The sequence below is a fragment of the Cheilinus undulatus genome, linkage group 16, assembly GCF_018320785.1.
Source record: "Cheilinus undulatus linkage group 16, ASM1832078v1, whole genome shotgun sequence".
Classification (NCBI taxonomy): domain Eukaryota; kingdom Metazoa; phylum Chordata; class Actinopteri; order Labriformes; family Labridae; genus Cheilinus; species Cheilinus undulatus.
Window position 1 is genome coordinate 6,481,902 of NC_054880.1, and position 15,145 is coordinate 6,497,046.

At 39.4% G+C, this 15,145-nt stretch overlaps 1 protein-coding gene across 2 annotated transcripts in view; it reads right to left on the minus strand.

Moving 5' to 3' along the window:
• Positions 1-13,666, minus strand: part of LOC121524403 (protein NLRC3-like) — a 30,803-nt gene extending 17,137 nt beyond the window's left edge. The window contains exons 1-4 of one of the 2 annotated variants that reach the window (XM_041809772.1): positions 13,615-13,666; positions 9,589-9,691; positions 8,869-8,979; positions 7,731-7,799 (exon numbers count right to left, since the gene is read on the minus strand). In XM_041809772.1, coding sequence (XP_041665706.1) covers positions 7,731-7,799; positions 8,869-8,972 — 173 coding nt within the window. In that variant the 5' untranslated portion in view covers positions 8,973-8,979; positions 9,589-9,691; positions 13,615-13,666. The remainder of the gene's footprint in view (positions 1-7,730; positions 7,800-8,868; positions 8,980-9,588; positions 9,692-13,614) is intronic. The other variant, XM_041809773.1, reaches the window with a different exon arrangement.
• Between the last annotated feature and the right edge of the window lie 1,479 nt (positions 13,667-15,145).

Below are 15,145 nucleotides of genomic sequence, written 5' to 3' on the forward strand. Positions count from 1 at the left end.
TTTTCAAACATTCTTATTATCAGTGTATATTTTCATTATTTCAACTTTATATACAGCACTTTGAAAGCGCTTTTTTTCTTTTTTACTAAAAAATCTATTTAAGAGATTCTCAGAGAACTTAAGCTGGAAATAGTACAAAGAATGTTCCAACTGGGCACAATATTAAAAATTTCAAGGTTTGCATTGAAAATTGACCCTAAACTAGTAGTATTTACATCACTATTTTACCTCCATGTGGCCCATCATGGATATGGGTTTTTGTTCAGTTTTCCTCTGTATTTGTAGTGTTTAAATCCAAAATGCAGTCAGGTTTAGGGGTTCCTTCAGTGGAGCACTGCTGCTGGGCTCCATCATGTTTGTTTTTACAGAGATAAGTCACTTATTGCATATCCAGGTTAAAACTATTTTTGTTAAATGAATAAAAACAAGTAAATTTGATCAATTATTTTTAACTAAATCTGATTAAGTCCATGATATAATTACACGCAAGCTTATAATGTGGTAGTAGTAGTAGTAGTAATAATCACATTTTCAGATATAGTGCATACAGTGTGGTGCTTTAATGTTTGTCCGTCTGTGAGGTGTGTCCTATAGATATACACCTATGCTCTTTTATTAAAAGACCCCCAGCACTGATTAAAAAAAAAATATATGCATTTAAATATCATGTGTTTTGCAAAATACTTTTCATACATCACATATATCACATAGAATATTCTATTATTGTTAAGCCCACAATGAATATTAAATACGCCGAACCACGTGTCCTATATCATACCTACATGTATGACGTTTGCAGAAAAAAAAAAAAAAACGTGTGAAAATCAGTTAAGTATTCCGCGAGTTATGATTGTTTAAATGCGCTGACACTTCATTGCGCCTGCAAAACAGATTACACTGACTGGAGTGGGTCACCGGATCAAGATGACAGCCCCACGGCTCGTCAGCCCTAGTAGGTAGTAGCAGTCGATGCAGCGTCTACTCTTTATTACCCATGCCGACGAAATCAGCAGGGGGTCATGTAAAGGGTTCTGTATCTTTGTTCATTTGTTTGTTTGTTTGTTTGTATGTGTACAGGATAACTTGACAACGGAAAGTCACTTTCAGGGAATATTGGGATAGTGACAGGGAAGAATCGATTAGATTTTGGTGATGATCCGTGCACCTGTTCAGTTTTTCTTGGACTTCGAATTTTGAACACCATAGTAATCAACAGGAGCGTGAGTTCCTCGGTGGTGCTGCTTAGGCGTGGGTCTGCCGCCTCACACGGCCTTTCTAGTTATGTCTATGATTAGAACGGCCTTTATCATGGCGGACAATAAAATACTTCCAGGTCGTTTCACTCAGTTAGGAACCTTCCTAAGACTTTTTGAACAGACCCCTGGTCTGAGTGCTCATGCCTACTGCTGTAGTGCAGCTGCAACAAATGATGATTTCAATCATCAATGAATCGGATGATTATTACCCTTAATTAAAATTTTGCATGGATATTCCAAAGGTGTCAAAATAATGTTACAGTTTACATGTCTATATTCTGAAAACTAAAAGAAAACATTTTTTTTGAGATCTGTTAAATTAAGTAACTTGAACATGCCATAGAATAAACACAAAAAATACATTATCTTTTAAAAATTTAATTTTTTTTTATGTTATTACTTTGCCTCCCTCCCTACAAACATACATAAAATAATATTAATATAATAGCTTGGACTTATATCAAGGTTGTAGGTTAACTTTTTTTGCCCATAGCGCTGGTGCTACAGAGGTTGACAATCTTGTCGCACAGAACAAAAACCGGTAGCACAATAAATGTTTGTTACATCTCTAAAACCAACATATAACCAAAATATATGCTTAGTAAGTGAATGTACTTGAAAAACAAAACCAAAACAGCCTAAATTACAACTCTCATTAATGTCTACCAAAGCAAACAGCCAATCATAGAGAAAAGAGACGCTGATGGTTCATCTCCACATTCAGACACAAAACAAGAGCAAAGCTGACTAACTTTACAGAAGCTTTGGTGCTTAAAGATGATTAGAGCAGTATAATTTGGAAATCAGACTTTGAGATCAGACAGAGAAGCAAATGAGCTCAGTTTGTGCTGCTGTTTGCTGCTGGAATCCTTTTGTTTTTATTCATCAATTTGTTTTTTACTTTTGGCAGGACCAACAGACAACTGACATCTTTTTCTGTGTTCATTCTATTTACTTAAACTTTAGTGTGTTCTAGAGACTGAAGTATGTTCATCCTTAAACTGTGTTTCGAGGACTGAAGTGTTAGGTCTAAACTACATTTATAATAATATGTATACATTTTTATATATTGGTATTGATATCAGCTAAATTTAATTTGTAAATATCCCCATATTGTATAAACCCCAATATTGTTCATTCATAGTCAAACTAAGAGATAAAGTAAATGAAGTCTTATGTGGGCCTTTTTTAATGGATTTCCTACAGGCCAATTCAAAAGGACCAAGGGCCACAGTTGGCCCACAGGCCATAGTTTGGACGCCCCTTATATATTTACTGATACTCAGAGTAATAGGAAAATATTCCATACATTAGTAGAAATTAAACACTGTTAGAGTTTGGTCCATATTGTAGTATCACGCTGGGGTCTGATTTTTATAGAGCTAATGTAAATGAACAGACGCTCTTTTCTCTCTTACAGTGTAATAACATCAGCATTATTGGAGTTCAACAGTAATTTAAAAAACTATCTCCAAATCGCATCTTTACCCTAACAATACACACAAAGTTTATGCAGTGTTGGGCTGTATAGATCTTTTCCTCTGTGCTCCTGTCTCTCTCTCTCCCTCGTACACTGCTGTCTGTCCGTCCGTGTCATATCAGACCTGTATGCTACATTCAGGCGCATATTGTTTTGTTAACCAAACAGCAGCAGCTACGATATTAGTGGAGAAGAAAAGGCATCGTTTTATACATTCTTTACTCAGATGTTAGCGCACACTGAGAGCTCTGTCCCCCCACTGACAGCCAACTCACTGTGACCGTCAGTGCATATTTGGAAAGGACGAGGCTAACGGAAAAGTAAGCTAGTACACATTTTTAACATCGTCTAGCCTACGTGCCTTAAAATAAAACTTGGGATTATAGCAGCGCTCCTCTTCAACATAATGACACCTATTTGTTTGTGGGGCCCTAAACATTTGCATAGTCCGCGTATAGCAAGAAACGGCCCTGCGCACACCCAACCGCTCCTGTCGCCCAGTGACTGCAGCTCATGCCTTCCTTCCTTTCTCCTGTTTTAGCGAACATTGAGAACACAAAAGTAAGGCAAACATCATGGATTACATGAATGCCTGACAGTCCAGCGCTATTGTTTTTATCCAGGCTTGAATCGTAACAGAAACTAAAGTTCCGCTGGAGTTTTTTCAACAAGAAGCAATTTTTAGATCGCTAGCGTCTCATCTCCGTCATGGGGCATGGTTGATAATGAATCTATCTTCTTAATTTTTCTGCTAATCATCAGATTATAATCAGAGAAGAACTACACCAAGCCAAAGTAAAATTTATCAGCCGTCTATCTGTGACATCAACAGCTACGCGAAGTGACACCATAATCGCGCGACACAACGAACTAATACATAATTTCGTTGCCGACACTTTTAATTATAGATTTTTATCGATTTTATTGATTCGTTGTTGCAGCCCTGTTGGCTTCCAAAGCATTAAAAATGGTACAGACTTATACAGCAGTCAAGTCAATTGTGAGATATGCCATGCCAGAGTGAAATACTTGGACAACATGACGAACCTGAGCATCACAGCGATAGCTTAGGGGCTAGTGGCTAACAGCTAACGTGAAAGAAGCCTGCTGAAGCTACCGCTGGTTTTTAATTACCCAGTTAATACTTTTCTTTTTGGTAAGGACCTGCACTGTTGTGGTGTCGTTAAGAATGACGGCTTCTGTAGTACGATAAAAATACACAGACCCGCCACGTCATGCCCTCCTCACAACACAGTCCATCAGTCCTTAAAGCTGGACATGAGGATCAGTCTTCCTCCACAAGCACCTTGTCATTAAGTTTAGACATACAGCTGATGTACCATGAAATATAAAAGATTTTAGTACATTTACTGATTTATTTTTCCACTTTTCTTTTAAAAATCCTAAAAGCATTTTAATTCATGACAACAAATGAGAAAAGTCCTCATCTTCAAATTGAACAAAAAAAGAGTTAAAACTCAACCATATATTTTATAATACATTATTTATTTCATATTTATATTATATAAATATATATATATATATATATATATATAAATATATAAAAAATACATTTTTATTGATAGCTTAATTCTGTTCTGTTATGTTCCATATGAACGTAAAATCACATAGTTATTTATTGATCTAAATAAACATCAATAAACACACTCATATATATATGTATGTATCATATTGCCAGATTCTTTAAGGGATACATATTTAGTAAAGGTACCCCTTACGTTCATTTTGTTTTTTCAAATTATCTCTTAATAACTTTACTTTCCCCAAATTTGTCACTACCACAACATAGACGTCTATTCAGAATTAAAATTATTGTTTAACCTTTAGAAATGTTGCTTCACCCCCCCCCCCCCCCCACCCCCGCCCCCCCACAGACTATTTTTCTTAAAATAATTTATAAGGTTTTCACAGCAGAGTAGATCTGAATCAATTTTTAAAAAAAATTGTAATGTTGATATTTATGATTCATTCAAATCTGCATATCATCTTTCTCTTTAAATTTTCTAAATGTTATTATACTGGCTTCATAATTTTTGATAGTTGAAATTAGACATACACCTAAACAGTCATTATCATAAAATGTTGGTTGAGAATGAGAGATATTTTATTTTTGACAAAATAACCTGTGTTTCTGTAGTGACTATATTGTTAACCATGATTTTTAGATTGAAAGGTTGTCGTATTGTACATTAATTATATTTTGCTAAATTTGAGCACATAACATAATTTATGTTTGACATTCAGTTTAAAAAGGACCCAATACCTCCCTGCTTAGCACTCAGCTTCAAGGGTTGACTGGTGGGGTCAGATCACCCCGAGTGCATTACAGGAGCAGCTCCGCTCCCCAGAGGATGGATCAAATACAGACAACCAATTTCACATAAGCATGTTTAAGACAAGGAATGGGACTTTAACTTTACTTTCAGTCAAATATATTACATTATTATTAATGACATGACCACTGGGAGCGTGAGGATATAGAGGGATAATACGGCACTATGAGCTCTTTCAGATAGGTTGGTGCCTGACCATTAAGAGCTTTGTAAGTGAGGAGAAGAATTTAAATTCTATTCTAAATTTTATAGGGAGCGAGTACAGAGAAGCTAAGACAGCAGTAGTATGATCTCTTCTCCTGGTTCTGGTCAGAACACGTGCTGCAGCGTTGTGGACCAGCTGAAGGGTCTTTAGTGACTTAGCAAGGGTGCACTCACACTAGGCCATCCGTACTGTGCTGAAGCCCATCTGACCCCCCCTTTGGCCCGCACTCACACTGCTCAAAGCATCTAGGCCTGGGCACGGATATGTCATGCACCAATGTCATCACACAAAACATCCACCATTGATGAATTTATAGGTGTTGATGGTTCAGTATATACAAGTGTTGTTTTTAGGCTGTAAAATAGCAGCAGATTTATACGATATCTGCTCTGATACTGGAGGTATTTCACCAGGCCTGGGATCAGTAGCTACGTTAACTATAAAGAGCCCGGTGAGGAGAGAGGGAGAGAGAAAGCAGTTCATAGCGGGGAATTATTGCTCACAGCATATAATCTGGAATCTGATCAGACTTCCAAGCACTTCTGATGAATGAAACCCAGACTATTTAACTCATATGAGCCCCTAGAGCCACTCTTCTGCATGTCAATATACTATCTGAATCCCTGTGGAGTTCTTTTATGCACCATGAACAGAGCCTTTTCTCTGTGTTTGGATGACTTTCAGTGCTGCACCAAACAAACTCTCATGTCACAGGACAGCCTGTGTCCAGAGCAGGATTAAATGATCAGATTTTTACCATCAATTTTAACCATCTGATGAGAGCCGGAGGTGAATGCACCTCAGGATCATTAAACGATGTTCCGTCCAAACGTCAGCGATCAAGACCACAGTTTCAATTCTTGGTGACATGAAACAGAATTAGAGGTAAGTTAATTCAGTGGATGATACTGTAGTTTGGCATTATAATTTTATAATACAAGAGGTTAAATCAGCCATGTGATTAACCCCGGCACACACTTGTCTATGTAATTGGCACTCTCCTTTATGCACAGAGGATGAAAGGCGTTTGTTATCCTGTGAGCTGCTGTTTGTGGCTCAATTAAGGGAAGAAGCTTCATTTCACAAACCAAAACTCCTCTCACAGTCATTAAAGCCTGACTTTGCTCGAAACTGGACAGAAATGTGGACTGAACTGGGATCCATTAGAACAAGGTCGTAGTAAAGCTGTGTGAAGTCAAATTCTTCAGCTCTTATAAAGTCCTTGTAACTTGTTGAAAAGATATAGTTCTATCTTTCTAGAAAAAATCCTGCTGTCTCTAGCATGCAGCTGCTGTGCTCTCTGTGCTCTGAAGCGGGTCCCTCTGTTGTTACTTCATGTTACGTCGCATTCCCGCGCTTGTACTCCTTCATTTGCATCCGTGCCGTGCCTAGGCCCACCTCGTCCTTCCATGCTGGGGCCGCAAAGCGTGCTGCGCCAAGGTACAGAACGAATCCACTCACACTGGCCAAACGTACCGGCCTTTAGGCTGAAACAGGTCCAGGTACGGTAGTGTAAGTGCACCTTAAGAAAGCCTGATAGGAGAGAATTACAGTAGTCTAACCTAGAGGTAACAAAAGCATGGGTGAGTTTTTCAGCATTGCTTTGAGACCAGATATGTCTGATTTTAGCAATGTTGCAAAGGTTAAAGAAGGCTGTCTTTGAACCATTCTTTATCTGGGTGTTAAAGGACTAATCAAGTAGAACTCCTAGATTTCTCACAGTGGAGCTGGATGTCAGGCTAATGCCGTCTAAGACAGGTACATTCTTAGAAAAATCCTCTCTGAGGTGTTAGAGCCCAAGAACAATAACCTCGGTTTTGTCTGAGTTAAGAAGCAGGAAATTTCTGCTCATCCAGGTCTTCATGTCTTTAAGGCATGATTCTAGTTTAAATAACTGAAGAGTTCAAGTATGTTGGGGTCTTGTTCACAAGTGAGGCTAAAAGGGAACGTGAGATCAACAGTGGATTGTTGCAGCATCAGCAGTAATGAGGGTGTTGTGCTGGTCTGTCATGGTGAAGAGGGAGCTGGAAGGCAAAGCTTTCCATTTATTGGTCCATCTACCTCCCAACCCTCAGCTATGGTCATGAACTCTGGGTAATGACCAAAAGAATGAGATCACAGATCCAAGGGGCTGAAATGACTTTTCTTTGGAGGCTGGCTGGGCTCAGCCTTAGAGATTTGCACAGAAAGGAGCCAGCTGACACCACAAATAGACCAGCAGTAGCAGGGGTGCAACTACCTACTTTCTGAGGGGTATGCAGACACATTACAGCCCCCCCCCCCCCCATCCCCAAAGCTATTTAATAGCTTTGAATAAATTACACATCTTGCTAATGCATTTTTTCAATATAAATGATATTTGGAAGTTAATCACCCCAGAAGTGATAGAAGTATCAAGTGGCTGTTCCTACACTTCCACCTAATGTTAGACCAACCTGTCGCCTTCCCCTGTCTGTCCTGATTCTTTCTCTCTCTTCTTCTCCTCTTTCTCTCCATCCTCACACCTGAATGACATGAACTTTGTGTGAAGGAGCTTTCAAAAATACAGCAGTCAAACCACATATAAAAAAAACATGAAATTTTAATTATAAATGATATCCTTCAGTTACTGATTGGATTCTGCATCTGATTAGACTTATCAGATACATCACAACAGCACTGTAGTGTTATATCACAGTGAAGACATTTAAACTCAAGTGTATCACTCCTAATTTCTATAATTTATCTGTTTTATGATTCACCATCTAATTAAAAAATGATAACTGTCTGAACAACAAAATAACCACAAACACGTTTCTTTACTTTTCTTGTCATAAGCTGTTAAATTGTAAATCAGTGGTACTCAACCTCATTTTACCCAGGAGCAACGTTGTCTTAAAAATACTATTGCAAGAGCCACCATCCAAAACCGGGCATGTGATGATCAATCTATCCATGGTTGAAATGAAACAGTGAATTGGTGGATTATTGTGTTGTTAATGGGCTGAAATAGGCTACACAAAAATGTCTGCATAGTATCAGAAGAAAGGATATTTCATAGATAATAAGCATATGTTTTTTATTTATGTAAGTTCCACCTGGACTAAAGTCTTTTTAAAATATCAGAATGTGTCGACTTAGAGCTATGAGAAGAGAGCTGATGAATCATGGGTTTCTGTTTGGGTATTAGTATTTCATATTTGGACATTTACTGTAGTTCTGTGACTCTGTTAACTTAAAGGGATGCTTTCTATTTTTTCCCTCTCATTATTATTGCTTTTAGCTAAAGGGGGAGGGTCCCCTTATTGGTCTTGGCCCTGGACCTCGTAGTGGCTAAAACCCGCCCTGCCTCACACCTACAGCTCCCCCTCACAGATCGTTCTGTCCTGCCAGTTTGTTGCTTTCATTTTTCTCTTTCTGCCCTTTTGACAGTATCATTAGTACATTTAAGATCAAATAAACCACTCAATTTTTACATTATTTGAAAATGTGATTCGTGTGTGTTTGGCTCATTGATGACGATGCACGTCGCAAGAGTCATCATCAAATATGAGTATGGGAGATCATCGGCAGGAAACTGCCAGAAACGCACACCTTTCATCTGCTGACTGTTTGAAGTTCACAGAACGACCAATAGACCAGTCACTCTTCATGGAAACACAGCTGGGTTCAGGAGAGTCTGGACTCTTCTTCTCCATCCTGAACCTGAAAGACAACATGATATGTTTATATGTAGGAAATATGTTTATATGTAGATGATATGTTTAAGTGGAGATAATGTGTTCATTAAAGTTGTGTTTTGGTGCTAACCTTGAATAAATCAGCTGTTTGGAGGTTAAATTAGTTCTCATGATTATAAAATATCATCATTTACATAAAGCAGCTGAGATCATATTTTCAGATTTATTTTCTTTTATTCATCAGACTATTAGCTCTGTTTAGTCTGTTGAATTGGATCAATAATGTTTTATCTTTTTAATAATCCTGTTAATGAATCTGTATAAATGAACGCATGAAATGAATGAACAATCCTGTCGTGTAGTCCAGCTGTCCTGACTGTAGGATCTTTGTTTCAGTGGGAGGTTTTAGTTCTGCTCTGTTCCTCTAAGGAAGTAAAATCCTGATGTTAGCTGAATCAGGATGACTTTAGGCTCCTGTTATCAGGTTCTGCTGCCCCCTGTAGGAGGTCCCAGGACACTACAAAGCTAAGTAGACTGATCAAATCTGATGATGGTATGGGTGATCAGCTGTTAGAACCCTGATCAGGGCGTCCCTATGATGGAGTCATGTGACCGTTAGAGATCTTCATCTCACCTCAGAGCTTCTTGGTCTTCACACAGAGAGGTTTCAGAGGAGAGACTCCCTCCTCTGGTCTGTCCCACTCATCCACAGCAGAGCGCCCCCTGCTGTCTGTCAGCTGTAATGAAGGAATCAGAGGAAAGAGAGCTTTAATATCAGACTCTGTCTGCTTGGAAGGATTATGGAGTGGACATGGAGACCTGAGGGAACCAGATCTAGTTTTTATCTGTCATTTATAGTTGGGTTATGCCTTTGCTTTTGATTTCAGTGACTTTGAACCTGCTCTGAACTCTTCTCTCCCTGGGATCAATAAATAAGAAGGACCAGGCTGTCAGCCTTCAGTGAACTACAGCTTCTCTCTAAACTGTTGATGATGAGCTTCATAGAGAAACTACACACTAACATATGGACTGTGTTCTACATCCTCTGATATTTACCTACATTTAGAATGTGAAGAAGGAGCCAAGAGGAATCAAATACAGAGATGGATTCTGGTTATTTGTGCAGGGGTGTGTGTGAGGGGGTGTAAGGGGGGCAATCAGTTATTTTAAGATACTTCTGAGTATTGTTCAGTGGGTATGTTTGGGCGATAGTGGGGGGCTCATATCAGAGTCTGTTTAGGGTCTTTGGCCAGGGGCGGTCCTGGGTCAAATTGTCCTTCAATGAGTAGAGGATCTCAGAATCACTGTACCATGATACCATCAGTATCATTGACAAAATTGTATAGTAGCGGGGAATACACTAGAGTCCTATTTGTTTTGATTATTCTTGCGTCACTAAGGGCTGCAGGGTGTCTTCCTTTCTGGTGCTGTGGAAATGGCCGCCCTAGTTACAGCTGGTGTTTGGCGTTAGCTAATGGCCGTGTTATACGGTGACTTTCAGCTGAACATGTCTGTGGTTGTGGTGTTTATACATGTTATTTGGTTGAATATTAACATGTTCTCCTCCTTCTTCCTTTAAGTTGACAGACTACACCATTGTGGCACATTGCTGCCCTCTACAGTCTGTAATTGTAACTGCTATTAAGGGGTGTCCCATTTCTGAGTCATGAGATGGCCCTTACACTTGGTTTTGAGGGGCGAGTTAAGACTGAGGGTTGAGCTTGAGGGTAAGATTGAGGGTTAAGGGGAGAAATGGGATTGGGCCATAGTCTTAGATCGGCTGTTATAATCACCCTTAGCTGCTGTAAATATTAGCCTATATTGACTGAAAACTCATCTTACATTGGCTCTACATTGGCCTTTAAGAGCTGTCAATTTGTGCCTATATTAGCTGTAAATACCGACTAATATTTATCATGAATATCAGCCTATACCAGCTGTTAAGATTAGCCTATTTTAGCTGTAAATATCAGCCAATACCAGCAGGAAATATTAGGTGGTATTAGTTATGAATATCAGCATATATGAGCTGTAAAAATGTGCATTAGCTGTAAATATCAACTGTATATGAATAGGTTTGTAAAGTTTAAGTCAGGACCAACAGACCTACTTCTAAAGCATTTTTTGCCCATCCTCATGATTTAAGGGTGTTTTAATAAGGACTGAAGTGTTAGGTCTAACCTCCAGTAAACAGCTCATTTTCCTGCATTGCTGACCCACTTTAAAACACCTTGTTTGGCCCCTGGATTGTCTGGAACACTGGGCCCTCTGCTAACTCTTAGAGGACTGTCATTAAGGCTGAAGGGTCCAAAGGTCTATGAGCTGACAGTTATGTAACCTTGTTGTTGTCCGTCTGAGTTTTCTTTAAATAGCCTAACCTGAGATCGAGGAGAGCCTCGTTTGATCACATCAGTCTCTGTGAGGAGTCTAAAAACAGCTGGAATTTATGCTGACTGGGTTAAAGGCTAGTCTTAAAACTTTCCTCTTAGATGAAGCTTATAGTTAGGACTGGATCAGACCAGAACCAGTCCTTAGATAGTCTGCTATAGTCTTAAAACGTTCCTCTTAGATGAAGCTTACAGTTAGGACTGGATCAGACCAGAACCAGTCCTTAGATAGTCTGCTATAGTCTTAAAACTTTTCTTCATAGTAAGCTTATAGTTAGGACTGGATCAGACCTGGACCTGCGAGATGCGACTTGTAAATCGTCGTTGATATGTTTGTGAATGTGAGTCGAATCTGTGGCTGCAGCAGAGGCTGTTAGGAAAACATACTAACAGCTGGATCACGGAAACCAGTTAGTGTGGAAACCAGGAGGACAGTAACACCGGCTCATAGTGGCTGCAGATGGATCGTTTTATCTGCGTAGATTAACCAGTTTTACGTAAAAAGGGGCCAAGAAAATATGTTGGCTCACCTGACGCCTGTGTCCCAAACGTACAAATTAGTGATGGGTCATGCACAAAAGCTGCGGCTCTGAGAGCCGATGCTTTGTAGTGAATCAGAAGAGCTGGCTCAAATAGAGTGAGAGCCTGCTCCCTTTTTTTCCTTTCGCTGCGTAGCTGTCACAGTGCTCAGCCCCAGCTCTGGTCAGAACTTTGTTTTGATTGGCCAGCATGGCGGCCATACGGCCAGTCACATGTGAGGATAAAGGATTATGTGAAAACAGAGAGGAGGGTGTCGCTACCCAATCCGTCCCGGAAACCCGATTTGTACTGCACATGTGCAAACATGCATTTACATCAGCTCGCCACAATTCTAACCCTAACCAGTGGAATTTAAATGTTAGATCTAAGAAAGGTTTTGTAACAGAATAAATGCACAAAATTAGGTAATTATAGGCAATTATAGGTAGGCAATTATAAGGCTTTTCATAAAAACACTGGATGCAAAAGGGTTTTCGACACACTAACCATTATTTTTTTTGCAAAGTTAAGGTAAAATATAGGGCTACAAAAGATCCTAAATGCTAGATCCTAGATCTTAAAGAGCCCTTCTGGAGTCGAAAGAATCGGCCCGTCTTTGGGAGCCGAGCCAAAAGAGCCGACTCTCTGAAAAGAGCCGAACTTCCCATCACTAGTACAAATAATTTCTCCCAAAATCCGTCTGTGTATGCAGCTTTCGCCATTCTGTCTCCTTCCGCCACGCACTGATATCATCTGATTAGCTGTGTGGGACTGCAGGCTCCTACAGGAATAACAACCCCACACCGAGCTAAAACAGGGATAATATCAGCGATTTCCACTTACCTGGTGATGTAGGTGTTGAAAATGTGAACGGCAAATCATCAGAATCATTCACGTTGTTGTTTTGGCTGAGTGTGGTGTGTTACTGTAACTGTAACAGCCCGCAGACCCACACAGCTGATCAGAGGATATCAGTGCCCGGCGGAAGGAGACAAAACGGTGAAAGCTGCATCGTAAGTTGTGCCTGACACAGAGGGAGTTTTGGGGAGAAACGAATCGCTTCGTACGTTTTGGACACAGCATACAGGAGAGCCAACATATTTTCTTGGATTATTTTTACATAAACCTGGTTAAACTACGCAGACAAAACGATCCATCTACAGCCGCTATGAGCCGGATCTCTCTGAGCTCGTAATAACCACAGGATCTACTTTCACAGAAATCAGCAGGCTAATGCCACTACTATAGCCCAGCACCGAAATATCCCTTTAAAATCCCAGTGTCCCCTAAACTATTTGCAGTCGTTTTTGATGTCATTCCAACCGATGTTGTGATGTTAAATGAAGGTTGTTCTGTTGTCAAAAACTTGTATTGCTAATAAAGCTTTGTATTAAAAATTACGGTCTATGAAGTGTGAAACCCGCAGATATGGAGACGTCTCCATGTCTAACTCTGCTGCTGTTAACAACAGTTTATTTGTCATCACTGATTTCTGGATTGTTGGACACTGTGATGCCCCACTCTCATACAAACATTTGAGCTGACAAAGATTTTGAATCAGACTTCTTCATCTGCCTTAACATGTTTGTGAATGTGAATGCTCCTCTGTAACAGGAAGTGACTCTGTGAGCTCTCTTTTGTCCTCTCTCTGATTCTCTCTAAAGTAAAAACAGGCTTTAATATCCGCCCACAAGTCTTCTCTCTTCTCCTCACTGTCTTTAAAGTCTGTCTAAACCATGAAAAGTCTCACTTACCTCAACTTGAACTCAGAGAACAGAACTGCGTCATAACGGCACAAAGTGAAAGTGAAACTCGAGTCCTGGAGGGGAGGGCCCTGTCACCATGGCGACAGAGAGAGGGGAGACCGGGGAGGGCTGGGACAGTCTGAGCTCTCAGACTTTGAGACCGTGCAGCCACATTTGTTTAGTCAAGACTGGACCAGCCTAGCCCACTACCAGGCTAGGTTGGAACACATGCTCGGGTAAGATGGAACTGTTCAACAAAAGTAGTTAAAACAGAGATCACACCACTGACATGTGCTGGAATAAGGAGAAATAAAAGACTAATGTAATAATGCCTCTGTGTGTGAGTGAGCTAAACTTCTCTTTGACTCCACCGTGTTCATGCTCGTGGCTGTAGACGAGGGAAGAACAACCTTTAGAGCATTTTTAGGCCTCATGAACTGTGATGTTAGGAAAAGAGGAGCCAATGCAAAGGCACAAGTCAAGAAAGGAAAAAGAAAATACAGCTAAACTTCTACACAAGAAAAAAACTCCTAAAACAGGTTTTCTGTCTCTTTTTTTATATTTTTATCAGTTCATGAAAACAGCTTGTTTCTTGATTTTAAATTTCTCATATTAAATCAGAAATGTGGAAAATGCAATCATGTGACTTAAGAGGAACCCAGCATGATCAGACAAGTTCATCTAGTTGGATATTTGTGTCTCACATGTATATTGGACTGAAAAACTCACTAGATATCTGCGTTTTCAGTAATTTGAACTTATAAACTCAACAGGAAGCCGCCACTGCTTTGGTCCGCACTTGCAGCAGCAGCTTGTTTGGTTCTTGCCGTTGCTATAGTAACCACTGTTTCAGACTAGCAGCCATTCAACCATTTCAAAATAAAAGCCCTCATGTCAAATTAAAGCCCTTACATAGCCATCCATAGTGTTTAACGATATAATTATCGGCAGATTTGCTCTACACAATATATTAAAAATAATGTCAATGGCAAATGTGCTGATGAATTAATGGACTATTTTAATATCAGGAGGAAAATAAATTAATATGAATAAACCTGGACATGTACACAGCAAGGATCAGATTTTAAGTCAGGATTGTTTACAAAACAAGTAAATAATCAGAGCGGAAAATAAAAGGAAAACAACAGAGGACTGTAAAACACAATGGATGGCTTTTATTTTTTAATGTTCACCTTTCCCATTGGGTCACATGATTTCTTATTACTCTAGTCTTTTATTAAAACAAGAAAACTAAGTAAAAATTTTGAAAACTAAACAAAAATTGGATCCCTTTAAAAAAATTTTTTTTCCTTTTTTCAGAGAACATTAAAAAGTTTAATGTTCAAAGTTTTTAGTAATTCTGTTCATTATAAATAGGAAGTTGCCAACCGTGGTTTGCCAGGTCTGAAATAGAAAACATTTGGTGTCTAGGACTTCAGTTTAATTCATATTCTTCACTATTCCTGTTTTTAAGTAGAAAAGTCTAAATCCTGCTGTCATGACGACATGAATGCTGCATATTAAAGACAGAACAGCTTCC